This window comes from Scyliorhinus canicula, chromosome 3, assembly GCF_902713615.1.
Source record: "Scyliorhinus canicula chromosome 3, sScyCan1.1, whole genome shotgun sequence".
Lineage (NCBI taxonomy): Eukaryota > Metazoa > Chordata > Chondrichthyes > Carcharhiniformes > Scyliorhinidae > Scyliorhinus > Scyliorhinus canicula.
The window spans coordinates 226,001,151-226,028,956 of record NC_052148.1 but is presented as its reverse complement, the minus strand read 5'-3'; the positions used below and the strand labels follow the sequence as shown (position 1 = coordinate 226,028,956).

General features: G+C 44.1%; 1 protein-coding gene across 4 annotated transcripts in view; it reads right to left on the bottom strand.

The window, feature by feature from the left end:
- Nucleotides 1-15,230, bottom strand: part of LOC119963329 (folliculin-interacting protein 2-like) — a 120,867-nt gene extending 105,637 nt beyond the window's left edge. For 3 of the 4 annotated variants that reach the window (XM_038792308.1, XM_038792310.1, XM_038792309.1), the window contains exon 1: nt 15,029-15,230. In XM_038792308.1, coding sequence (XP_038648236.1) covers nt 15,029-15,117 — 89 coding nt within the window. In that variant the 5' untranslated portion in view covers nt 15,118-15,230. Of the gene's footprint in view, nt 1-14,986; nt 15,004-15,028 lie in introns of those variants that run through there. The other variant, XM_038792311.1, reaches the window with a different exon arrangement.
- Between the last annotated feature and the right edge of the window lie 12,576 nt (nt 15,231-27,806).

Here is a 27,806-nt window from a genome sequence, read left to right as displayed (position 1 = left end):
TAAGCAGCAAGTGACAGACAGAACTAAGGATCCCATAACCAATGAATCAGATCCAAGCTCTGCAGTCCTGCCACATCCAGCTGTGAACGGTGGTGGACAATTAAAACAACTCACTGGAGGAGGAGGCTTAACAAATATCCCTATCCTTGATGATGGACGAGCCCGCACATCTGTGCAAAAGCCGAGGCTGAAGCATTCGCAATGATCTTCAGCCAGAAGTGCCGAGTGAACGATCCACTTCGGTCTCCTCCAAAGGTCCCCAGCATCCCAGATGCCAGTTTTAGCCAATTCGATTCACCCCATGCAATATCAAGAGAAGCTGAAGGAATTGGATACTGCAAAGGCTGTGGGCCCTGATAATATTCCGGCAATATTACTGAAGATTTGTGCCCCAGAACCTGCCACACCCCTAGCCAAGTTGTTCCAGTACAGCTACAACACTGGCAACTACCCGGCACTGTGAAAAATTGTCTAGGTATGTCCTGTACACAAGAAACAGGACAAATCCTACCCGACCAATTACCTTGAGCCTTTGGCTCAAACATGGACAAATAACTAAATTCCAGAGTAGAGGAGAGTGTGACAGGCCTCAACAATGCAGCATTTTATTGAGAATGGCATCAAGAAGCCGTAGCAAAACTGGGGTTAATGGGAATCAGAGGGAACAAAGAGGATTGTGTTTGTTGAAGGTCAGTCATCTCAGTCGCAGGACACTTCTGCAGTTCCTCGGGGTAGGTCACCACATGGAGGTTACCCTCCAAGTCACTCACCATCCTGACTTGGAAATATATCTCCGTTCCTTCACTGTCACTGGGTCAAAGTCCTGGTACTCCCTCCCTAATAGCACAGTAGGTGTACCTACACCTCACGGACTGCAGCGGTTCAAGAAGGCAGCTCATTACCATCTTCTGAAGGGCAATTTGGGATGGGCAACAAATGCTAGCCTAGCCAACAAAGCCCACATCCCATAAAAATGAAAAAGAAATCCCATAGCCAAAAGTTCATGTTGTTTGTGACTCACTATAGGGATCAAAATCCAAAGTAGCATCCATAAAAGCTCCAATTTCCATAGGTGCATTAATCCACCATTGAATTCCCCCATTATAGAAATAAAAGCCGTCTTAGGTGTTCTGATTCATAATCCAGAGCATTAAACATTTTATGACATGAGTCTATTGTTGTAACAAACAGGAAGTATAGGAGGCAGAAGCGAAATATGGCAATGCTATAATTGTACTGCAACATGGATTGGATCAGATAAATATATTAAAATGGCCACAATCTCAGTACCAACATATTTCTCCTGATTCGTTACCTGATGCTTGGTGGTTGGTGTTAGACTTTTTAAAAAAATATATTTTTATTCTCCTTTTTCACATTTTCTCCCAAATCTGCACCCCCCACCACCACTAATATTCGACGTTATTCAGTTCTTGAAAGTGCATCACGACACCAAATGGCCCAAAGGACCTCACACCTTCCTCTATGATGGTGCAATTTAGACAACGCCAACTACATGGAAATTCTATTTTTGAATTGAAATTTTGATGTACAATATCTAGAAGAAGCAAAGGGTATGGGGACTGGTCTCTCTTCCAAAGTCACTTTATAATTAGTTTGAGGGACCTATATTGCTAATCTTTGGCGCAGGGTGGGGGAAGAGACATCAGCAGGATTGGGTAGCTAATCAGGAATACATGTCTGTGGACATTAGATGGAGGGTTGGATAGAATTAAATTAGCCAAATGGCACTGCCTATTGAGAATCATTTTGATCAAAGTCACCCGTAATAGGGTAACTACGAAACAGAACTCGCGCCCACACAAAAAAGAAAATAGTGTGTCTTCCTGAGGTGGTGTAGATACACCCACTGTGCTGTTAGGGAGGAAATTCCAGAATTTTGACCAGCAACAGTAAAGGAACAGCAATATATTTCAAAGTCAGAATGTTGTGACTTGGGAGGGGAACATCGTGGTGGTGTTCTCCGGTATCTGCTGCTCTTGTCCTTCTAGATGCTAATGGTTGTGGGCTTGGAAGGTGCTGCCTAAGGAACCTTGGTAAATTCCTACTGTGCATCTTGTAGATGGAAATCATGACTGCCACTGTTCGTTAGTCATGGAGCGGAGGGAGTGAATGTTTGTTAAAGGGGTGCCAATCAAGAAGGCAGCTTTGTCCTGGATGGCGTTGAGCTTCTTTTTAAACTAAAAATCCAACTGAGGGGCAATTTAGCATGGCCAATCCACCTACCCTACACATCTTTGGGCTGTGCGGGTGAGACTCACACAGACACGGGGATAATGTGAAAACTCCACATGGACAGTGACTCAGGGCCGGATTGAACCCGGATCCGTGGCACCACGAGGCAGCAGTGCTAACCATTGTGCCACTGTACCGCCCTGGTGTCGAACTTCTTGTGTTGTTGGAGTTGCACTCATCCAGGCAAGTCGGGAGTATTCCATCACATTCCTGACTTGCGCTTGATAGGTAGTGAACAGCCTTTGGGAAGTCAGGAGATGAATCATTCCTTGCCTCTGATCTGTTCTTGTAACCACAGTATCTATATGGCTAGTCCAGTTCAGTTTCTAGTCAATGGTAACCCCAAGGATGTTGATCGTGGGGAATTCCGTGATGATAACCACTGAATGTCATGGGGCGATGCTTAGGTCTTCACTTGTAGGAGATGGTCATCACCTGGCACTTGTGTGGCACGAATGTTACTTGCCACTCGTCAGCCCAAGCCTGGTTGGTGTCCAGGTCTTGCTGCATTTGCACATGGACTGCTTCAGTAACCTGCGATGATGCTGAACATTATGCAGTCAGTGAACATCAGCACATCTGACCTCATGTTGGAATGAAAGCCATTGATGAAGCAGCTGAAGATGGTTGGGCCCAGGACACTACCCCGAGGAAAGAGAGTTTAAGCAACCAAAGTTCACTTAACTGAGCACAGAATAGGTATCAAACTTGGAAGTTTATTGTTATATACTTTAATTGCTCAAGAGCAAATCAGTAAACTTTCACTTTTAAAAAAAAAATTACTCCTGCAATCAAATATTTAACAAGTCCTAGGTATGAAACAATAAATTAACAGTTAACTACACATTAACTTTTAACTGTACATTCAGTTAATTGAAACCTAAAATGCCCTCGAAAAATAGATCTTGTAAAGTTAATAATCACTGGTGATAATCTTGATACAGGATATAGTATTAACAAAGTTGTTGGAGCATTACGATTACCCCAGACTGGATTTAGCATGAGAGGTTTTAAGTGTCTATAAATACAGATAATTGAATGCACAGATTATAGAAGTACCACTAATATCCTTCTACTTCGCACTCTGGTGTTAGTTGGAAGAATACTAATTCTATCGGGACCATTGTCACATTCCGTATGAAACACATAAAAAAAAACATAAAAACTAACATCTAACTAATATCTATGAGAATGCTTCTACAGAATTCAAGGGGTCAGATTGGCTCTCAGTGGCGAAGGAATGACAATTGCCATCACCTAATTAACAACTGCCCAAAGACTTTTCACAAGTTATCAACAGAAACTTCCATTAAGCTGCTATCCTTTCCAGCACAGGGCCCTCTAGGATTCTGTTACGTTTGTGAGCAAGGCAAGCAACATCAGGTTTAGTCAACCAAGCTGAAACAAGGTGCTCAAGAGTCCAAACCAGAAAATATAAATTAGAATTATTATATGGAGAAAACAAAATAAATGGTTGCGAAAAACAGATGTGATAAAGGAAGAAAGACAAAGAGAGTGTGGGGAAAGTGGTTAAATACCCCAGGTTCATTTATTAGTGATTCAGTGTCAAGCCTATCCTGTGAAAGAGTGGGGTATCTCCGATAGCTACTTTTGGATTTCCATCTTTAACTACATATGTGATGTGGAGATGTCAGCGTTGGTCTGGGGTGAGCACAGTAAGAAGTCTTACAACACCAGGTTAAAGTCCAACAGGTTTGTTTCGAATCACTAGCTTTCGGAGCATTGCTCCTTCCTCAGGTGAATGAGGCGATTCACCTGAGGAAGGAGCAGTGCTCCAAAAGCTAGTGATTCGAAACAAACCTGTTGGACTTTAACCTGGTGTTGTAAGAATTCTTATTGTACAGATTGTGAATGCAGATTTTACCCTGTAATAATGGCGAACATGAATAGCCGAGCCTATTACTGCAGCAAAATTCAGTCCAATATCTTAATCATGTCAGGAACAACTGAAAACAAGCTCAGGTAAACTATGTGGAAAGTCACTGCAGGCATTTTGTGTATTACAACTTTCTAACACTGTCTTTTGTTGGAAATGTTGCTGGTCATGGAACTAATTCTGCATTATATGAACATGCCAAGGATGTAGGTATTGGTAGAAGACATTTTAAAAATCAATCTCTACAATGTCCTAGCCTTGGGTATTTTTGCAACACCCAGAAAAAGTCTGCTCCTGCAGGTGATCAGAAAACTATCAAAAACGTGGGAGAGAAATGTACACCAGGAGGGAAAAAAACTCACCTGGATCCGAACACATTGAGAACAACTTAGACAAAACAAAAAAGTGTAAGTTACCTGTCTGCTATCGAACAGTAAAAAACGTGAAAAAAACATTTCAGTTCACAGGCTTAGAGCTCAGAAACAAAATGCACAGGTCAATGCCTAAATCTCTCAAGTGATCCCACAATTTGTTGCATTAACATCCCAAGGAATTTCACAGATGAAATACTGAGTCACGGAAGCTTTAAGGAGTTCCTTGAAAGGGAAAAGAGGTTGTGAGACAGCAGTTTAGACAGGGAATTCCTGTATTCAGATTTTAGAATCACGACGGCTCATGGCATAGTTGTAATGCAGGAGTGATTACAATCAGGGACGTGCAGAAAATCAGAAATGGAGGAGATCTTGGAGGTTTCTAGGGCCAGAGAAGATTACAATGACAAGAAGCAGTGAAGCCATGGAGGGAAATGAAGACAAAAACCCCACAACTTTACAGTCAGTGTTTCAGACCAGGATTCAATGCAGGGCAGTAAGCACTGATCTGCCCAATTTCCTCTTTAAATTATTAACATAATTGATATTATTGACCCATATTGTCGCTGTACATTCCTTTCGAGACATATTGCCTAATGTGAAAATGTTATATCTACTCGCCTACTCACCGAGGTTCAGCTGCTGGTCACCTCGCTCATTCTCAGGGCCATGGTTTAGTTTCTAAAGTTCAACTTGCCACTATCCTGAAGGATCATCAATCTCTTAATAAAATACCATCTCAATTTTCTTTTCTAAAGACATGCTCCATACTTTCCCTGTATAGCTCAGATTTTTGATGCCGTATCAGAAAGCCAGCCATTTGTAGCTAGCTTTTTTGGTGTCATGATGTGCTTCCTGCACTATGATTACGAGACCCATACACGACACTCCAAAGAGGAGCAAAAGAATGTTATTCACGGGCTCAGTAATACATTTAGGAATTTGTGATGTCCTATTTCCAATCACAGGTTTCCTCCGCCTCTCTAATTCTGCAATTACAGGTTCCCTCTCTCCTGCTTTGCCACTCTTCCAGTCACAACTGCATCTTTTCACACTGTCACTAGGGTCACTTGCTGTTGGAATGTATGTTCGGTCCTGTCCTCTGGTAGATCCCGCTATCAAGACGACCCACAATTTGGGAACCACTGGATTATATGAGAGAGAGAGAGAGAGAGAGAGAGAGAGAGAGAGAGAGAGAGAGAGAGAGAGAGAGAGAGAGAGAGAGAGAGAGAGAGAGAGAGTGAGAGAGAGAGAGAAAAAAAAAGAGAAAAAGAGAGAGAGAGAGGAGGTGGGAATAAATCTCAATAATCTTGCCTCAGCCAACAGCATTAAAACATTAACTGATCATTTATTTAATGAAGTGTTCGGGAATGCATGTTTTCTGGACACTTACTGTAGAAGTTGCAAACAATGACTACTTCAAAAAATCATGTGTGGTACTCTTACTGAATAGTTCTCAGATGCGATAAGCCACTATTTAAATGCTAGCCTTTCTTACAAGAAATGCTAAATTTAAACTACTATCGGATGTCTGGAGACCTGTCTTGTCAGCTACACACAGAAAGAAAACAGCCTCTTTGCTGATCATTTGAAACAGGTGGCTTTTCGTCACAAAATGTAACATCTCAAAGTTTGCAGATGATACCAAATTAGGTGGGAGGGTGAACTGTGACAAGGATGCAGGGATCCTACAGCAAGATCTGGACAGGTTGGGTGAGTGGGCAAACCAATGGCAGATGCAGTATAATTTTGGATAAGTGTGAGGTTATTTATTTTGGAAGCAAAAAACAGGAAGGCAGATTACTACCTGAATGGATGTAAATTGGGAGAGGGGAGTGTGCAGTGGGACCTGGGTGTCCTTGTGCACCATTCGCTGAAGGTAAGCATGCAGGTGCAGCAGGCAGTAAAGAAGGCTAATGGTATGTTAGCCTTCATTGCAAGAGGTTTTGAGTATAGAAGCAGGAATGTGTTGCTACAATTGTACAGGGCCTTGGCGAGGCCACACCTGGAGTATTATGTGCAGTTTTGGTCTCCTTCTCTGAGGAAGGATGTTCTTGCTCTCGAGGGAGTGCAGCGAAGGTTTACCAGACTGATTCCAGGGATGGCAGGACTGTCATATGAGGAGAGATCAACTAGGTTGGGATTGTTCTCGCTGGAGTTCAGAAGAATGAGGGGGGATCTCATAGAGACTTATAAAATTTTAACAGGACTAGACAGGGTAGATGCAGGGAAGATGTTACCAATGTGGGTATGTCCAGAACCAGGGGTCACAGCCTGAGGATTCAGGGTAAACCATTTCAGACAGAGATAAGGAGACATTTCTTCACACAAGGAGTGGTGAGCCTGTGGAATTCATTACCGCAGGAAGTAGTTGATGCTAAAATTTTGAATATATTCAAGAGGCGGCTGGATATAGCACTTGGGGAGAATGGGATCAAAGGCTATGGGGAGAAAGCAGGATTAGGCTATTGAGTTGGATGATCAGAGGCGGCTGGATATAGCACTTGGGGAGAATGGGATCAAAGGCTTTGGGGGGAAAGCAGGATTAGGAATTGAGTTGGATGATCAGAGGTGGCTGGATATAGCACTTGGGGAGAATGGGATCAAAGGCTATGGTGAGAAAGCAGGATTAGGCTATTGAGTTGGATGATCAGCCATGATCGTGATGAATGGTGGAGCAGGCTCGAAGGGCCAAAAGGCCTCCTCCTATCTTCGATGTATGTATCTATGTAAAATGTGCAGCACTGCCAGCTCCTCATAAAAGCATTCTAAAACAGCATTAAAAAATCCATTCCAAGCTGAATGCTTTTCCCCAAGAAAAAAGAAATGAGGGATGCCCTCAAGAATGACATCACTAGCTTGTTTTGACTAAGGATGTGAAAACCAGATAGCCAGTTTGGAATTACAGCTGCAAATACATAAAATTTGGGAATCTAAACTTTCAGCAATGGCACTGAATTTGTGGTCTTCCTCACACAAAGGAATATGCCTCATTCACTTGTAATCTTCTCTTAGTACATGAGCCCTACAATTCAACAATTTGCAACTGTGCAAATACAACATTTATGGGATTTTTAGGTACTGCTTGAAGAAACAGTTTAAAGTCATTATTTAATAACAAAACTCCACAGGCGGCAGTGACACAGTGGTTAGCACTGCTGCCTCACAGCACCAAGGAGCCGAGTTAAATCCCCCCCCCCCCCCCCCCAAACCCAAAGATACGCAGGGTAGGTGGATTGGCCACATTAAATTGCCCCTTGAATTGGGAAAAAAAAGAATTGTGCACTTTAAAGAACAAAGAACAATACAGCACAGGAACAGGCCCTTCGGCATTCCAAGCCTATACTGGTCATGATACCACCCTTGGTCAAATCCCTCAGCACTTCCTTGTGCCATACCCATCCTATCAATGTATTTGTCGAATTGTCATTTGAACGTCATTAATATATCTGTTTCCACAACCTCCCCTGGTAACACATTCCAGGTACTCACCACCCTCTGTGTAAAAACATCTGCCTCATACATCTCCTCCGCCCTACGGACCTTAAACCTACTCCCACTGGTGACTGACTCCTCCACCTTAGGAAAGTGTGCCTGCCCATCTACTCTGTCTATGCCCCTCATAAATCTTGTAGACCTCTCCCCTCAACCTCTATCGTTCTAAATATAAGTCAGAGTCTATTCAACCTCTCCACATCGCCAACACCTTCTAGACCAGGCAACATCCTTAAAATTTATTTTTTTTAAAAATAAACTCCAGACTGCAGCTGGTTTGCGTGTATGTAATACACAGGATGTGCTTTCATTATACACTTAATAGCACCAGCTTGTTTCACCCCAAGGAGTAAAAACTAGTTTCCATGGGAATTGAATTTAACATACTGCAGATCGTTAGCAACGATAACAGAAAAGTGTGATATAGATATGGAACCTTGTAAGAACAGAGCTGAAAATGTTCATTTTGGGTCATTAGCATAGGTATGAATCAATAGTGCAGCTGAACAAAGTCACTATTCCTGGTTTGGAAAATGTCTTAAGTATCTGTATGATCAGGTCCAGCCAGTACAGGGTAAACCAAATTGTATTTTTAGTTTGTGGAATTAAACAAAGTATTTTAGGGTTTTCATTTTTTTTTAAATGAAGAAACCCTTATCCCTGTCTGCACCAATAGTGCCAAGGTGGAGATGGTTGACAGCTTCAAATTCCTAAGAGTGCACATCACCAACATGCCCTGGTCCACCCACGTCGATGCTACAATCAAGAAAGCATAACAGCACCGATACTTCCTCAGGAAACTAAGAAAATTCAGCAAGTCCACATTCACGCTTATCAATTTTTACAGATGCACCACAGAAAGCATCCTATCCGACTGCATCACAGCCTGGTATGGCAACTGCTCGGCCCAAGACCGTAAGAAATTACAGAGTTGTGAACACAGCCCAGTCCATCACATGAACCCGCCTCCTATCCATCGACGTCCCGCTGCCTTGGGAAAGTGGGCAGCCCTCCCACCCAGGTTATTCTCTCTTCCAACCACTTCCATCGGGCAGGAGATACAAAAGTCTGAGAAAATGCACTAGGAAAATGCACTAACAGGTTCAAAAACAGATTCTTCCCCGCTGTTACCAGACTCCTGAATGATCCACTTATGGACTGAATAATCTCTTCACACATACTCTACTGAGTAGTACTACGCTCCGAATGCTTCACCCGATCTCTGTGTCTATGTATTTTTGTATGTTGTATGTTTTTTGATGTATGGAACAATCTGTCTGGACTGTACGCAGAATAGTACTTTTCACTGTACCTCAGTATACATGACAATAAATCAAATCCAAATCTTAGAGAAGTTGTCTTATGACACTGCCTGGTGATGCAATAAATTGTTCATAAATTTAGTTCACGATACTTCAAATACTAATAGCAAGCTAAGAGCCTCAGGTAAAACACCTGTAGAGCTGCTGCGCTGAGGACCCTGGTTCAAATCCCGGCCCTGGGTCACTGTCCGTGTGGAGTTTGTACATTCCCTCCATGTCTGCGTGGGTTTCACCCCCACAACCCAAAGATGAGCAGGTAAGGTGGATTGGTCATGCTAAATTGCCCCTTAAAATGGAAAGAAAAAATAATTGGGTACTCTAAAATTTAAAAAAAACACTAGAGGCCCAGTAGGCTCAGCATGTGACTAAGAAAATTATCAGAAGACTACTTCGTGGTCATGCACCTTCAAGAAGTCAAATCAAAGAAATTGCTCTGTTATTGGCCAAGAAGAAATTCTTTGCTTTAGTGAAAGCAAACATAAAATTGAGAACAATTAGTAATTGTGTTACAGCACCACCTAAATAATACGTGCCAGATTGGATACTACTTTGTACAGAATGTTCAGAAATAAAATGCTTGAATTTATATAGTGGCTGTCACCACCTCAGGTTGTCGCAAGGCCCTATGCAGCCAATTAAGTAATTTGGAAGAGTAGTCACTACCGCAATTTCAGAGTTGCAACAGCAAATCTATGGAGAGCAAGGACCCACGACCAGGAATGTGACTAACTAGGTGTTGGATGACGACTAAATATCGACCAAGACAATTGGGATAATTCCCCTGCTCTATTTTGGCACCATGAAGTCCAAGGTGGGAGTGGGGAAAAACAGGGATGAAATTCCATATCTCATTCTACAATCTTTCAGATAACAGTTTCAGGCATTCAATACAATACTAAAATTCATAACATGAGAGCTCAAATTGGCACATACTTGAATTATTTATTTAGTCCATTAAATATGTTTTTAAATTCGCTGGGTTTCAACGCAATTTACTTGTAGATTGTTCACAGAAAGTCACAAATAAAACGTTTCTAATTCAAACTTTAAAAAATTGGCCAATCACAAAACCTGGGAGCCAATTTGCACTAAAGCTGTTTAATAAAAAGGCAACCATGATTTCAAAATTTTGAATCAGGAACATGAATCAGCTTATAACCATTCCCACAGATACAGCCAGAACAGCTCTGCTATTGCTAGAAAATAACTTTCTCATTTGCTCAACCGCATCGAGTTCCCCCCTCTTTCCTACCCTAGTGTCAACTGAACTGGAGATCCAAGTATCTTACAAACAGCTTTAATGGACGCTGCTTCCACATTGCTGTTCAAAGTTTTACTTGAGATTGCCTTTTGTATGTTGTGCGATAACCCAGATGTAAGCACTGTATAATTGTAAAACATTTCTCATGACATAACTTCATCAGCATGCACAGTGAAGCAGGAGGAAGGCACAGTATGCTCTTCCCCTTATACAGAAAATGGAACGTTGCCAGGCCAGAAACATGTCCAAGAGCGCTGAGTGTTGAAACTGTAGGTTTGTCACACCCGTCATTTAAGATTTTTAAAAAATGTTTTAGATCATTCGCAGCTAAAAAAAAACCTTGCTTATTAAAGATGAAATAATTTAAGACTCTTGTGCAAACAACTAAAGGAGAAAAAGATAGAGATAAAAAAAGATACTTGGGCATTAGCTCACAATGGCAGCTATCCTACAGGTTCAGGTTTGATTACAGTACAACAGACCACCTTATATTTACATACCATCTTCAACATAATAAAAATGTTGCAAGGCACTTCACTGGGGCATTGTTAAACAAAATATGACACTAACCTACTAAAGGAGATATTTGGGCAGATGACCAAAGGTTTGTGGTGAAAGATTTAAGTTTTAAGAGCATTTTGCAGACGGAAAGCAAGGCGGAATATTTTAGCGAGAAATTTCCACAGCTTAGGGTCCAGGCACTGAAGGTGTAACCAATGTTGTTGCAATTAAAAGTGAGAGATGCTCAAGAGGCTATATTTAAAGGAGCGCATATATGAGGGATGAAAGGTTGGAGATTACAGAGATAGGGAAGGAAGCCATGGAGGGATTTGAAAACAAGGATGAGAATTTTAAAATCATCATATTGTTTGACGAGGTGCCAATGCAAGTTGGGAGAGAGGGGTGATACGAAGGGGGATTTGATGCAGGAAGGAAGTCTGTGCAGCAGAGTTTTGGATGACCTCAGGTTTATAAAAGGGTAGAAGCATGGGAAGCCAGCATGGAGAGCAAATAGAATCTGGAAATAATAATGGCAGAGAGAATGGTTGCAGCAGATGGCAGGGGTGAAGTTGTGGGATTTTATGGAGGTGAAAATAGGCAGTCATAGTGATGGCATGGATTAGTGGTTGAAAATTTATCTTTGATCAAACAGAGGTTGTGAACAGTCTGGTTCTGCCCAAGGTCATTTCAAAGAAAGATGGAATGAGTGACCAGGATGTGTTTTTGCGATGAGAATCAAGGATAATGGCGTCGGTCTCCACAGTATTTAGCTGGAGGAAGTTTTTGCTTATCCAACACAATGTCGTCAAGCAGTCCGACAATTTAGAGACATTGAAGGGGTTGAGAAATGTGGAGGTGAGGTTGCATTCAACATACATGTGGACACCTTTTGTATGTTGTGTGATAACCTAGATAATTCACCAAAAGACAGCATGTGGATAAGAAATAGAAGGTGACCAAGGATAGATTTTTAGTAGAGCTAGAATTCGATTCCCTGCTGGGTCACTGTCTGTGCGGAGTCTGCACGTTCTCCCCGTGTTTGCGTGGGTTTCCTCCAGGTGCTCCAGTTTCCTCCCACAGTCCAAACACATGCAGGTTAGGTGGATTGGCCATGATAAATTGCCCTTAGTGACCAAAAAGGTTATGATGGGTTATTGGGTTACGGGGATAGAGTGGATCGGTGTAGACTCGATAGGCCGAATGACCTCCTTCTGCACTGTACGTTCTATGTCTATGTCTAGAAGCTTATCATAAAAAGATTGTTACAACAGATGAAAGACAAATCAGAACTCAAAAGCTAACCCAAATACAACTTAATTGGAGATGTTTTAATGACAGCATGTACAGGGTCGCAATGAATGGGAGAATAAAAGATTTGCAACAAAAATATAGACATTGAGCCGAGTTATGATGCGCTTAGAGAAAAATGTACTGATAACAATGACGATGTTCAAACTATGGCCACTTCAGCAGGGTTCCAGAGGGAGACTGGGGCCGTGTGGGAGAAAGAAAAGGGTTGAGTTACTCTTGAAATCACAAGTCACAGGAAAGGAATAATAGTTTCAGGAGGGGGAGAAGGAAGTTAACAGCAAACAAAATTGTCAAATGCTACATACGAATACAAAATCCCAATATTTTCCCAGAAAATCTTCCCCAGAGTTGGGAGGAAGAATCAAAAGGCACAGGAGAATTTGCAGAATTCAACACAATCTTGCAATCTTGGCTTCTCTACCACAGCAAAAGCGAGAAACATCATCTTATAGATGAGGGCAGCACGGTAGCACAAGTGGATTGCACTGTGGCTTCACAACACCAGGGTCCCAGGTTCGATTCGCTGCTGGGTCACTGTCTGTGCGGAGTCTGCACGTTCTCCCAGTGTCTCCGTGGGTTTCCTCCGGGTGCTCCGGTTTCCTCCCACAATCCAAAGACGTGCAGGTTAGGTGGAATGGCCATGATAAATTCCCATAGTGAGCAAAAAAGGTTAGGAGGGATTATTGGGTCAAAGGGATAGGGTGGAAGTGAGGGCTTAAGTGGGTCGGTGCAGATTCGATGGGCCGAATGGCCTCCTGCTCTGTATGTTCTATGTTCTAAATATCTTACGTTGAACATGAAGGACCTACCCCCAATACACACAGAGCTAACCATTTAATAAACTATAAATAAAATTAAGTTCCTGTCACCTGTTGAATAAAAATCAGGTGCCATACAAAACAACAGTTACTGCCTTGAACTACATATAATACAATTTGCCTGCAATTCCTCATATAAATTTATCTTTACAGACAAGCGTATTTGAAAAACTAAGCACAAAACCTTGAAGCTAGCAATTTATTTGGTGTGTGTAATATTTTCAGGCCTGATGCATCAACAGGTTCAATTCTAAATCCTTCAAATTGCTCCCTTAAAATGCTTTTCTGGGAATTATGGGTCAACCCGTGTCTGGACATTAACTAAAATGCCCTCAGTTAGCCAATGAAACTTGCGACACCAGTGAACCAGCAGGTCAATGCCTCCACTTTTCATGGACTAATGAAAACTGTACTTGTTAAGTTAATGTACACAATTCTTGGACTTTTCACAGTAGCTTCATACTTGTGACAATAAAAGATTATTACTGTTATTATTATTATCAATACCCATTCACAAAATGCACTTACAATTTTTGGCAACACTACCAAAGAGAAACTACAAATTCAAGGCCTTTTACAAGTATGGAGTCAAACTTTCAGATTCATAATCACAGAATCAACAGTAGAGAAGGTGGCCATACAGCCCATCAGGTCCGCACCAGCCCCTGGAAAGAACACTCCACAACTCCACATAACCCAGTAACCCTACCTAACTTTTTGGAAACTAAGGGGCAATTTAGCATAGCCAATCCACCTAATCATGTTTGGACTGCGGGAGAAAACCAGAGCACCCAGAGGAAACCCACGCAGACAAGGAAAGTGCAAACTCCACACAGACTGTCATTCGAGGCCAGAAGTGAACCTGGGAGCCTGGAGCTGTGAGGCAGCAGTGCTAACCACTGTGCCACCTTGCAGCCCCAATGTAATCTCCCGACATAAATACTGCCAGACCTGTTGCGTTTTTCCAGCAATCTCTGTTATGGGCTGGATTAGCTCAGTGGGCTACAGTTGGTTTGTGATGCAGAACAAGGCCAGCAGCACGGGTTCAATTCCCATGCCAGCTTACCCGAACAGGCGCCAGAATATGGCGACTAGGGGCTTTTCACAGTAACTTCATACTTGTGGCAATAAAAGATTATATTTCAGTAAAGTTTGTTTGCAGAACTCCAAAGAAACATTTTCTGCAGGGTTACAGAGGAATTTACAAAACTGTCCTACAATAGATAAAGTAGAAGGTTTCTTTGGGATTGGTAGCACAGTAACAAAATTAAACATTACATACAATGATGAGAAACACATTTTCAACCCAATTTTGGAAAATTAAAATCTAACCTCCTATGTCATCAACAAGCAACAATCTTCATTCTAATTGCTAACTGACATCTATTACAATATCGCGAAAGATCAAATTTCTCGAGGTAGGCAACAGCAATTAATATTTCAGTCCACTGTTTTCGAACACAAAGTAGAAAACTCAAAAGTGGTTATCAACGTACAGAAACAATGCATATTATATACATATATATCAAATATTGACCACTCTTATATGATCACAGCAAATACTTGTAGCTATAAACAGCATTGTATAGCAACAACGATTAACTATAAACTAAAACCAATAAACCCGCACTTATTACTGCCTTCAAGGGAATTTCACGACCATAGCAACACATTTGGGAACGCCTCCTGTTTCTGATACCAAATGTTACTGAGACCCCAGCTCCCTCCCTCCAGCCATGTATGTCCCCAAATACCTGCTCCAGCTCCCCTTACACAGGCATTTCACTCGACATTACCTAAAGCCTGGACCCTCCTTGGAACTTTTAGAAGGCGGTGCCGCATTAGCCCTTTTATTGAACAGCTTCTGCAGCAGGGTGGGAGCCATTTTGTACCATTTTACTGGTACAAAATAAGAGCGTTCGGCAGCATTGTACGTAAAAGTTAAACAACTCCATCTAGACCCTCGCCGTCATGTGACTGGCGCGCGGCTGCCAGGCGCGGGCGCGCGCGCTCCCATTGGCTAGCGCCCGACAGCTGGCGACTGCCCGATTGGACGTGGTCTGGGAAACGCGCCCGCTAATTGGACAGGAACGGACAAACGGACGTGCTGTCATTGGACCGATGCCCCGAACGCACCACGCACGCGTCCCACAGTCAGCGCGATTGGACGACGCGGCGGCGCGCAGCTGGAGCATGCCTTTCCCACGTGGCCGCTGAAAGGTGAGGAGGGAGAGACTCGGGCTGGGCTCCAAGCTGCTCGCCCACCCGGTGAGCCAGTGTGCAAGGTGCATGCACGCTGGCAGCCACTAACTGGCACTGATCCGCTGGAGATATAAATAATAGAAAAAAGGTAGTCAAAGGAAGAATGGAACTGAAAGTAGATTATTCTGTGAAACCATAGGGCATAAGCAGAGTTACTGACTACCTTTGGTGACGCCAATGGAACTGTGAACGGGGAAGTGAAGGATGAATCGGACAGGATGGGGAGAAAGAGACCATTCAGGAGACGACTTCCCGAACAACTTTGACGGTTTGGGGTGATCAACAATGTTTCTGGGCATTCCCAAAACCTGATGGTAACCAAGTCAAAATGGAAGTTGATATGGGTGCAGCTGTATCATTGATACCTGAGACAATTTATAATTAGAAGTTGAAGCATCTGCCTTTAAAACCATCATGTTATTATTAAATGTTTTCCTGAGGACATACACAGAAGAGGTTGTGCCGTTAAAAGGATGCATTATGGTGGAATGAGAAATAACTGGAAAGACAGAAGGGTTGTCTCTTCACATTGTGGAAATTATCCTGCTTTATTTGGTAGAGCCTGTTTGGAGAAAATCAAACTCAACTGGGGAGCAGTAAATCAATGAATGGATTCATAGAGTGACCAACAACAACTTCTAGAGATGTATACAAAGGTGTTTGAAAATTCATTGGGCTCATTCACAGGAGTTGAAGTTCAACTTTAAATCAAGCCGAACAGTACAACTAAATGTCTCGAAGCAAGAACCGTGCCACACACCACCAGGCTAAAAGTAAAAAAGAACACAAAATACTAGTCCAAATAGGAGTCATTGAACAGTTGCTGCAAATGATTGGGCAACACTGATAGTTCCTGTACTGTGTTATAGACCATGGTTTAGAGAACCCCAAAGTGTATCATGGAGTTCACCTAGCCCACAGCTTTTAATAGATTGTGGTTATGGGGAGCACAAGGGCTCTTTACAGATGTGATCCAACAGAGATCTAAAGGACTTTTAAAAACAGAACCATGTTTATTTATGAATCCAGTTAACACTTTATAAACATCTTAACAACTATCAACACCAATAATCCCCACAGATACGATATTCAATAAGTAATCCTTAATCTTTCCTTGCAACATCCATAAGACAAATACCCTCTTCAACACAGATATCAGGTTTAAATTCTTTACTGGGAGCAGTTATCACTTTTAAATTAGCGAGTGATTTGAACATATTCCTTTCATAGAATCATATCATAGAATTTACAGTGCAGAAGGAGGCTATTCGGCCCATTGAGTCTGCACCGGCCCTTGGAAAGAGCACCCTACTTAAGCCCCCACCTCCACCCTATATCCGTGACCCAGTAACCCCACCTAACCTATATTGGACACTAAGGGTAATTTAACATAGCCAATTCACCTAACCTGCACATCTTTGGACTGTGGGAGGAAACCGGAGCACCCGGAGGAAACCCACGCAGACATGGGGAGAACGTGCAGACTCCGCACAGACAGTGACCCAAGCCGGGAATCGAACCTGGGACCCTGAAGCTGTGCAGCAACTGTGCTAACCACTGTCCTACCGTGCCGCTCACAGAAATAAATCAGAATTACACCTGGTTTTGCTGGATGCACCTCCCAATCTGCAAAATGAAACTAAACACATCCTGTAGCTGCTAGCTCAAAGCGAAATAAAACATACAGACAGCCGAGCTCCACCCACACTCTGACATCACTGCAGCTGTTTGATAAGCATCCATTTCTTAAAGGTACATCCACCACAGCTACTTGATAAACACTCATTTCTTAAAGGTACTCTCACATGACACCTCCCCTCAAGAAAAAGAAATAAACCATCAACTTCAAGATGGTTTCATTTTTCACCTTTTCACTTTTCTTTAAGAAATATTGACAATGAATATACGTTATTTTTAACAACACAAAACATGCAAACATTTATAATAACATAGTCCATTTTAGTTCTTCTTCCTCCACCGAACCTGCTTCTCTTCACATTCGTAACAAAGCATCGGCTATCACATTTTCTTGTCTTGCCACATGTATTATATTTAAATGGTAGCCATGATGTGGAGATGCAGTGTTGGACTGGGGTGAGCACAGTAAGAAGTCTTACAATACCAGGTTAAAGTCCAACAGGTTTGTTTCAAACACTAGCTTTCGGAGCACTGCTCTTTCCTCAGGTGAACCTCCTTCCTCACCTGAGGAAGGAGCAGTGCTCCGAAAGCTAGTGTTTGAAACAAACCTGTTGGACTTTAACCTGGTGTTGTAAGAGTTCTTACTATTATATTTAAATGAAATGGCTGTAACAATAAACTCCATCGAAATAATTGTGCATTGTTATTTCGGAATCGCTCCAAAAACGTCAATGGATTATGATCAGTATATATAATTGTGTCAGACGGATTGCTGGTCACATAAAGTTGAAAATGTTTCAAAGCCAGCACCAAGCTCAAAGTCTCCTTCTTCATGGCAGCACGGTGGCGCAGTGGTTAATGCTGCTGCCTCATGGTGCCGAGGTCCCAGATTCGATCCCGGCTCTAGGTTACTGTCCATGTGGAGTTTGCATATTCTCCGCGTGTTTGCATGGGTTTCGCCCCCACAACCCAAAAGATGTGCAGGGTAGGTGGATTGGCCATGCTAAATTGCCCTTAATTGGAAAAAATTGAATTGGGTACTCTAAAAAATAAAACATATATATAGACAAATTCAAAGATGCAAGACAATGCTTAGAATGCAAGCATTTGCAGGTAATTAAGTCTTTACAGATCCAGAGATAGGGGTAACCCCAGGTTAAAGAGGTGTGAATTGTCTCAAACCAGGACAGTTGGTAGGATTTCGCAAGCCAGGCCAGATGATGGGGGAAGAATGTAATGTGACATGAATACCAGGTCCCGGTTGAGGCCGCACTCACGTGTGCGGAACTTGGCTATAAGTTTCTGCTCGGCTATTCTGCATTGCCGCGCGTCCTGAAGGCCGCCTTGGAGAACGCTTACCTGGAGATCAGAGGCTGAATGCCCTTGACTGTTGAAGTGTTCCCCGACTGGAAGGGAACATTCCTGCCTGGTGATTGTCGCGCTATGTCTGTTCATTCATTGTCGCAGCGTCTGCATGGTCTCGCCAATGTACCACGCTTCGGGACATCCTTTCCTGCAGCGTATGAGGTAGACAACATTGGCCGAGTCGCACGAGTATGTACCGCGTACCTGGTGGGTGGTGTTCTCACCTGTAATGATGGGATCCATGTCGATGATCTGATGCGTCTTGCAGAGATTGCCATGGCAGGGTTGTGTGGTGTTGTGGTCGCTGTTCTGAAGGCTGGGTTGTTTGCTGCAAAAAATGGTTGTTTGAGGTTACGTGGTTGTTTGAAGGCAAGTAGTGGGGGTGTGGAGATCACCTTGGCAAGATGTTCATCTTCATCGATGACGTGTTGAAGGCTGCGAAGAAGATGTCGTAGTTTCTCAGCTCTGGCAAAGTACTGGACGACGAAGGGTACTCTATTGGTTGTGTCCCGTATTTGTCTTCTGAGGAGATCGGTGCATTTTCTTGGCGCGTTGGAATTGTCGATCGATGAGTCGAGCGCCATATCCCGTTCGTACGAGGGCATCTTTCAGCGTACGTAGATGTCTGTTACGCTCCTCCTTGTCTGAGCAGATCCTGTGTATGCGGAGGGCTTGTCCATAAGGGATGGCTTCTTTAATGTGTTTAGGGTGGAAGCCGGAGAAGTGGAGCATCGTGAGGTTATCTGTGTGCTTGCGGTAAAGCAAAGTGCTGAGGTGAAAGTCCTTGATGGAGATGAGTGTGTCCAAGAATGCAACCGATTTTGGAGAGTAGTCCATGGTGAGTCTGATGGTGGGATGGAACTTTTTCATGTCATCGTGTAGTCGTTTCAGTGATTCTTCGCTGTGGGTCCAAAGGAAAAAAACGTCATTGATGTATCTGGTGTATAACGTCGGTTGAAGGTCCTGTGCAGTGAGGAGGTCTTGTTTAAACTTGTGCATGAAGATGTTGGCATATTGAGTTGCGAATTTGGTCCCCATGGCTGTTCCGTGCATCTGGATGAAGAACTTGTTACCGAAGGTGAAGATGTTGTGATCCAGAATGAAGCAGATGAGTTGCAGAATTATGTTTGGAGATTGGCAGTTGTTGGTGTTGAGTACAGAGGCTGTTGCAGCAATGCCGTCGTCATGGGGGATGCTGGTGTAGAGTGCCGAAACATCCATTGTGACGAGGAATGTTCCTGGTTCAACTGGTCCATGGGTGCTGAGTTTTTGTGGGAAGTCCGTTGTGTCGTAACAGAAGCTGGGCGTACCTTGTACGATGGGTTTCAAGATGCCCTCAATGTAGCCAGAGCAGTTCTCACACAGGGTTCCATTGCCTGAAACGATAGGACGGCCTGGTGTGTTGGCCTTGTGTATTTTCGGGAGGCAGTAGAGATCTCCAACACGGGGAGTATGTGGGATGAGAGCACGTAGGGTGCTCTGAACGTCTGGATCCAAGGTCTTGATCAGTCTGTTGAGTTGGCGGATGCGTTCCATGGTTGGATCTGCGGGTAACTGTCTGTAGTGTTCCTGGTTGTTGAGTTGTCAGTATACTTTGCAGTAGTCCGTTCTGTTCAGTAATGCCCCTCCTTTGTCTGCTGGTTTAATGACAATGTTGCGGTTGGTCTTGAGAGCGCGAATGGCGTTGCGTTGTGCTTGGGTGACGTTCGGGGCTGTCTTGTAATTGCGACTGATGAATCTGGCATTGACACGACTTCTGATGGCTTCAGCATACATGTCGAGTCTAGGGAAGCGGCCTTCGGAGGGGTCCAATTCGACTCTTTCCTCTTCGGTTCCTCTGCTGCGCCGCACCGCAGATCTCTCGGTCTGCTGTACACCTCTTTAACCTGGGTTTACCCCTATCTCTGGATCTGTAAAGACTTAATTACCTGCAAATGCTCGCATTCTAAGTATTGTCTTGCATCTTTGAATTTGTCTATATATACGTTTCTGGAACATACCTCTTCATTCACCTGAGGAAGGAGCAGTGCTCCACCTGTTACACTTTAACCTGGTGTTGTAAGACTTTTTACTGTGCTCACCCCACTCCAACGCCGGCATCTCCACATCATAAAAAATAAAAAAAACTCTCCTTCTCAATCGTTGAATACTTCTGCTGAGAATTCAATTTCTTTGAAAAATATCCAATAGGCCGCTCTAGTCCTTTGTCATCGTCTTACAGAAGCACCGCACCTATGCCCACATCACTTGTATCAACAGCCACTTTGAATGGTTTTGTATAAAATGGGATGGCTAACACAGGAGCAGTGGTTAACACAGCCTTCAGGCAGTCAAATGCCTGTTGACACTCCTCTGTCCACTTAAATTTGCTACATTTCTTTAGCTAGTCTGTCAGTGGAGGAACCACACTGCTAAAGTTCGGCACAAATTTCCAGTAGAATCCACTCATGCCAAGAAATTGCATTATTTCCCTTCGTGTCGAGGGTATTAGAAACTCCCCAATAACTTTCATTTTCACAACCCGTGAGACCATTCGACCCTGTGGACCAGGAAGGTGACTTGGGCTTTTCCAAATTCACTTTGGCTAGGTTTACCACCAAACCCGCGTCCTAAAGTCGATCGAATAACTCTATCAAATGCTTTAAATGTTCTTTCCATGTCTGGCTAAAAATTACCAGATCGTCGATGTATACCGCACAATTGGGTAATCCTGAAACAACTTTGTTAGTTAACTGTTGAAATATAGCTGGGGTGTTTTTCATGCCAAATGGCATAACTTTGAATGGGTATATACCATCTAGAGTCACAAAAGCTGAAATCTTCGCCCTTTTGGATAAATACCTGCCAATAACCTTTAAGTAAATCCAATTTGGAAATAAAAGCTGTTTGTCCCACCATCTCAATGCAATCCTCCAAGCGTGGGATAGGATAAGAATCCGTTATTGTAACTGCATTAACCTTTCTATAGTCCACACACAACCGTTGTGTACGTCCGGTTTGGTACCATCAGTATGGGTGAGCTCCGTTGGCAGTAATCCTCTTCAATTATGTCTGTTTAAGCATACTTTCAATTTCCTTGTTAACCTGTGCCAAATTTAAAGGGTTAAGTCGATATGGATGTGTTGCCAATCACCACCAGAGTCACCAATAATGTTGCCAATTAATGATGATGATCTTTAGAGTCGCCAGGTGTCAAATGATACCATCACAAGGCTTTACTGGATATCGATCAAGGACCACACAACCAGTTAGTCAGTTGAAGTTCAAAGATGGTTTATTTGCACACAAGGATTACTTTGACATGCAACACAAAACACTACAAGTTAAACTACACCTAACAACTACAATAACCTATACTTAACTTCAGGGCAACCGGCTCTATGCAGATGGACAAGGCCTTTGTCCGGATCTTGCGTGGCTAGGTGGAAGAAGTGGCTCTGTTTCTGCTGGGCTCACCTGTCTGTTAGGGATCGTTGATCTTGAACTTGTCTATCTGGTCGTTATGCTGCACTTGGGTTGGCATAGGCCGGATCCAAGAGAGACTGAAATCATGGCTGCATTGTCTTTTAACTGGCTTGAATTTTCCCCGCCCTTTTGTGGGCAGTTTCTGGGTCACTGTCAGTCAATTCCTCAGGGCTCCACCCTCTGATTGGTCACATCCAATCAGGGGCTGCCACATCACTTTTGGGGTGGGCATCAGTGGCCAATCCTGGGAGGGCTCCGAGCAGGACCTCAGTGCTGCCTAGTCTGGAAGATGATGCGATGGACCTGATGGTCCCATTGTTATTTTAATTGCATTGAATGGCCCATTTGAAGGTGTGAATTCCTGCATACTTCTGGGCTGCCATTTGCAAAGATACAAGCTGCAGCTTGTCCGTGTCCCAAACCTGGCCATAATTCCCATCATTCTTTGCAGGTGGTCATCTCAGATGACTACATCCCGCCCTCTTGATCCTGAACGCGAAGCGTGGTGGATTAAAGAGTTGATCCCTATCCATCCTCGGTGTACAGGTCACCCTTGGTCAAGGCAAGGTTCTACACTTCTCTGTCCTATATTTTGGGGCATTTACCTAATTCTATTAACACATCACAAATTACTAATTTCTAACGGGTCACCATAAAACATTTCACTATTAAACATTTAACTTATCCGTACAGCTAAATCGCTAACTAACACTATCTAAACTATTCTTATGCTGCTGGTGAATATCAAAAAGAACGTATGTACAGTACAACATTTTTTAAACAGCAGCATTACATTTCTACTTAATCTCACAAAGTTTACAGAGATACATAGTTATAATTCTTATAGCAGGTAATTCAGTTTTGTTGAATGCCGAAAAAGGGGGCTCGAACTGTATATGTCGGGGACCGGAGGGTTTTGCTCGCCATTTACGGAGTCGAAGTGTCTGAATGACACTGCAGATTATTGCAATTACTAGAAGGGCCTCTACTGTGTATGAAAGGGTTCCATTTGGCAATGTTTGCGCACCAAGTGGGGGTTTCGGTGTCTGTCTTTGTGTGTGGTGTGGTGTCCGGGCTAGGGGTGTCATGTGTGGTAGTGTTCGGGCCTGGTGTGGTGTACATTAAAATAGCCCATTGCACGCGCAGTTCCAGAAGTCCAGCGAAGATCAAAACGTATGTCAGTGGTCCTTGCTTCACTTTGTCTTCTGTGTTCCGTGTGATCCGAGGGGTGCAAGCATAATATAGAACATAGAATAGTACAGCACAGAACAGGCCCTTCGGCCCTCGATGTTGTGCCGAGCCATGATCACCCTACTCAAACCCACGTATCCACCCTATACCCGTAACCCAACAACCCCCCCCCATTAACCTTTACTTTTTTTAGGACACTACGGGCAATTTAGCATGGCCAATCCACCTAACCCGCACATCTTTGGACTGTGGGAGGAAACCGGAGCACCCGGAGGAAACCCACGCACACAGGGGTAGGACGTGCAGACTCCACACAGACAGTGACCCAGCCGGGAATCGAACCTGGGACCCTGGAGCTGTGAAGCATTTATGCTAACCACCATGCTACCCTGCTGCCCCAAATATCTGTTATTATCTTTGGTTAATATCTCATTTTATTAGTCCTTCTCTCCTTACTCCAATTACCTGTTATGATTGTCACCATGTGTGACTCCCTCATTTTTTTTTTTGAAATATCATTTTGGAGAGACAAGAAATGCAAATTTTTAAAGTACAGAGACTCTCGCAGCTTGTGGTCGATGCTTGGAGTGGGTGGACAGTTTCTTCAACCAGTCTTTCTTAAATCACAACCATGGGAGGTTGAGGCTTATCTTAACCAGCCGAATTTCAGGGCGGCCCGTTTTATATATTTGTTAGCCACAATCACATTTGGCCTGGGGTGTAACTAGCAAATGGAGCGGGTGTACTGTGACCGAAGAAGAGAGGAAGGAGGAGAGAAACAAAAATGCTGAGGTGTCCCTGCTATGAGAAGTGGTGGGTAAGCGCTCACAGTTTGCATGGGGCATCTGGGACCTTGTAGCTGCTGTGGGTGGTGTTCTCTTTCATATCTGGGGGCTAGTCTAGCTGGTGGTGGGCGTCTCCTGCAATCTCGGGCGAGGTGTCCTGACTGCCTACAGTTGTAACATGACCCCTGGGGCATGTAGGGTGGAGCAGGCTCTCTGGTGTATTTCTCCCTTGGGTATGGTTCCCTGGGATATTGGACTTCTCCTCTACCCTTGTTTATCCATGCGGGTCCCTGGTTAGTTCTAACTGGGTGCATATTTGCTTCTATCTGTTCCTGATCTGCCTGTCTGTGTAGGGATTGTTCCTAAACTCTGGAAAGTCTCTTTAAAACCCAAACTTCATTATCTGTGGGGTCGTAATTCACACAAGCCTTTTGACCTGCTTCTGTGGTGTGGGAGACTAAAGTGCGGGACCATTTAGTGGTGCCGTACTCATTTAAGTTTGCACGCCTGAAATCCCCAAATACTGCCTTAAAATAGATCCAAAGGTGACCTGCAAATGTGGTCGGATGCTCTCCCTTCTTTTGCCTACAGTGATTTAAACCTTCTACCGGATCTCTCTTGTACCCGATTGCATCTAAAATGGCCGTTTTAATTTCCTGCAGGGTTCCCCCTGCTACATTCTGGGGTTCTGGCAAAGCTGAGCTGATGGACTGGTCAAGGCTCATTACTGTAAGTTTAACTTCCTCCCTTTCGTCTAGAACCCTCAAGAGTATTGAAAGTCAGAGAGATCTAGGTGGACAGGTCCACAGGTGACTGAAAGGGGCAACACAGGTGGAGAACGTAGTCAAGAAGGCATACGGCATTCTTGCCTTCATTGGCTGGGGCATTGAGTATAAGAATTGGCAAGTCATGTTGCAGCTGTTTTGAACCTTAGTTAGACCACACTTGGAGTATAGTGTTCAATTCTGGTCGCCACAAGGGCAGCACGGTGGCGCAGTGGATTAGCCCTGTTGCCTCACGGCGCCGAGGTTCCAGGTTCGATCACGGCTCTGGGTCACTGTCCATGTGGAGTTTGCACATTCTCCCTGTGTTTGCGTGGGTTTCGCCCCCACAACCCAAAGATGTGCAGGCTAGGTGGATTGGCCACGCTAAATTGCACCTTAATTGGAAAAAAATTAATTGGGTACTCTAAATTTAAAAACTTTTTTTTTAACAATTTGTTTTTAAATTTTAAAAAATTCTGGTCGCCACTACCAGAAGGATGCGGAGGCTTTAGAAAATGAAAATCGCTTATTGTCACGAGTAGGCTTCAATGAAGTTACTGTGAAAAGCCCCTAGTCGCCACATTCCGGCGCCTGACCGGGGAGGCTGGTACGGGAATCGAACCGTGCTGCTGGCCTGCTTGGTCTGCTTTAAAAGCCAGCGATTTAGCTGAGTGAGCTAAACCTTAGTTAGGCCACACTTGGAGTATAGTATTCAATTCTGGTCGCCTCACTACCAAAAGGATGTGAAGGCTTCAGAGAGGGTGAAGAAGAGATTTACCAGGATGTTGCCTGGTATGGAGGGCATTAGCTATGAGGAGCGGTTGAATAAACTCAGTTTGTTCTCACTGGAACGACGGAGGTTGAGGGGCAACCTGATAGAGGTCTACAAAATCATGAGGGGCATAGACAGAGTGGATAGTCAGAGGCTTTTCCCCAGGGTAGAGGGGTCAATTACTAGGGGGCATAGGTTTAAGGTGCGAGGGGCAAGGTTTAGAGGAGATGTACAAGGCAAGTTTTTTACACAGAGGGTAGTGGGTGCCTGGAACTCGCTGCCGAAGGAGGTGGTGGAAGCAGGGACGATAGTGACATTTAAGGGGCATCTTGACAAATACATGAATAGGATGGGAATAGAGGGATACAGACCCAGGAAGTGTAGAAGATTTTAGTTTAGACGGGCAGCATGGACAGCATTGGCTTGAAGGGCCTCCTGTGCTGTACTTTTCTTTGTTCTTTTGTTCTTTATTGGGTGATGGATAATGGGGGATAAACGCAATCGGGCTCCTCCCGATCCAATTACTTTTTTTTTGGAAATGTTTTTTTATTGAGTTTTCATATTTTATATCCAACAAATTACAAATTATTAGAAAAAAACACGCAAAAATTAACATGTATATTTACAGTCAAGCATCTTCATAATAACAACTGTGGCCACCCCCTTTAACCGGCATACATATTTTACATTCCCCAATATGGCCGAGGCACATGTTTATAGGCATTTATTTACAATTTGGTTTTGGGCCTTAGCTTGCCATCAGCCTATCGCTTGTGGCTTTGTCCTTCCTTTTTTTTTTGAATAATTTTTATTCAAGTTTTCAACAACAAATTTTATCACAACAGAGAAAAACAGTAACCCCTCCCCTCCAATACAAAAACAATAAATTAACAAGAAAAAGAAATAAGCATAAAACCATGAACAAACCCCCATAACAAACCCGTAGCCGCCCCCCCCCCCCCCCCCGCCCCCCGCTACCTTCCCCCGATTCCCGTCCATTTTCCCCTGATTCTTGGCCACCCGGCTATTCTTCCTCTTGTTCGTTGGCCACAAACAGGTCCCGGAACAATTGCATGAATGGCTCCCACGTTCTGTGGAAGCCGTCGTCTGACCCTCGGATGGCGAATTTGATTTTCTCCATTTGCAGAGATTCCGAGAGGTCGGACAGCCAGTCTGCAGCTCTGGGTGGTGCTGCTGACCGCCAGCCAAACAGGATTCTACGGCGGGCGATCAGGGAGGCAAAGGCAAGTGCGTCCGCCTTCCCCAGGAATAGATCTGGCTGATCTGAAACCCCGAAGACCGCCACTATCGGGCATGGCTCCACCCTCACCCCCACCACTTTGGACATAGCCTCGAAGAAGGCTGTCCAGTACTCCACAAGTCTGGGGCAAGACCAGAACATGTGGGCGTGGTTGGCCGGGCCTCTTTGGCACCGTTCACATCTGTCCTCCACCTCCGGGAAGAACCTACTCATACGGTTTCTTGTTAAGTGGGCTCTATGTACCACTTTTAGTTGCGTCAGGCTGAGCCTTGCGCACGTGGAGGTGGAGTTGACCCTATGCAGTGCTTCGCTCCAGAGTCCCCACCCTATCTCAATCCCCAGGTCATCCTCCCATTTCTTTCTTGTTGCGTCCAGTGCGGTGTCGTCCCTTTCTACCAGTCGGTCATACATGTCGCTACACTTCCCTTTATTTAGGATATTTGCGTCCAGTAGGTCTTCCAGTAGTGTCTGTTGTGGCGGCTGTGGGTACGTCCTTGTCTCCTTTCGTAAGAAGTTTTTGAGCTGCAGATACCGTAGCTCGCTCCCCCTGGCTAGCCGAAATTTCTCTGTCAGTTCGTCCAGTGTTGCGATCCTGCCGTCCGTGTATAGGTCCCTGACTTTCAGTGTCCCTCCGTCCTGCCTCTACCTTTTGAAGGTGGCGTCAGTCAGTGCTGGTGTGAACCTATGGTTGTTGCAGATGGGGCTTTGTCCGACATTTTGGTCAGGCCAAATTGCTGCCGCAGTTGGTTCCAGGATTGGAGGGTGGCTGTCACCACTGGGCTGCTGGAGTGTTTTTTGGGTGGGGATGGGAGTGCTGCCGTGGCGAGGGCCTGGAGGGAGGTCCCCATTCAGGAGGCCTCCTCCGCACGCACCCACTCGGCCTCTGGCTCCTGGATCCATCCCCTTACTCGCTCGGCTGTTGCCGCCCAGTGGTAGAATTGTAGGTTTGGGAGGGCTAGCCCCCCCTGGATTTTGTTTTTTGTAGGACCTTCTTTGGGATCCTAGCATTTTTACCCCCCCCCATACGAACGCCATGATTAGTTTGTCCAGCGCTTTAAAAAAGGCCTTGGG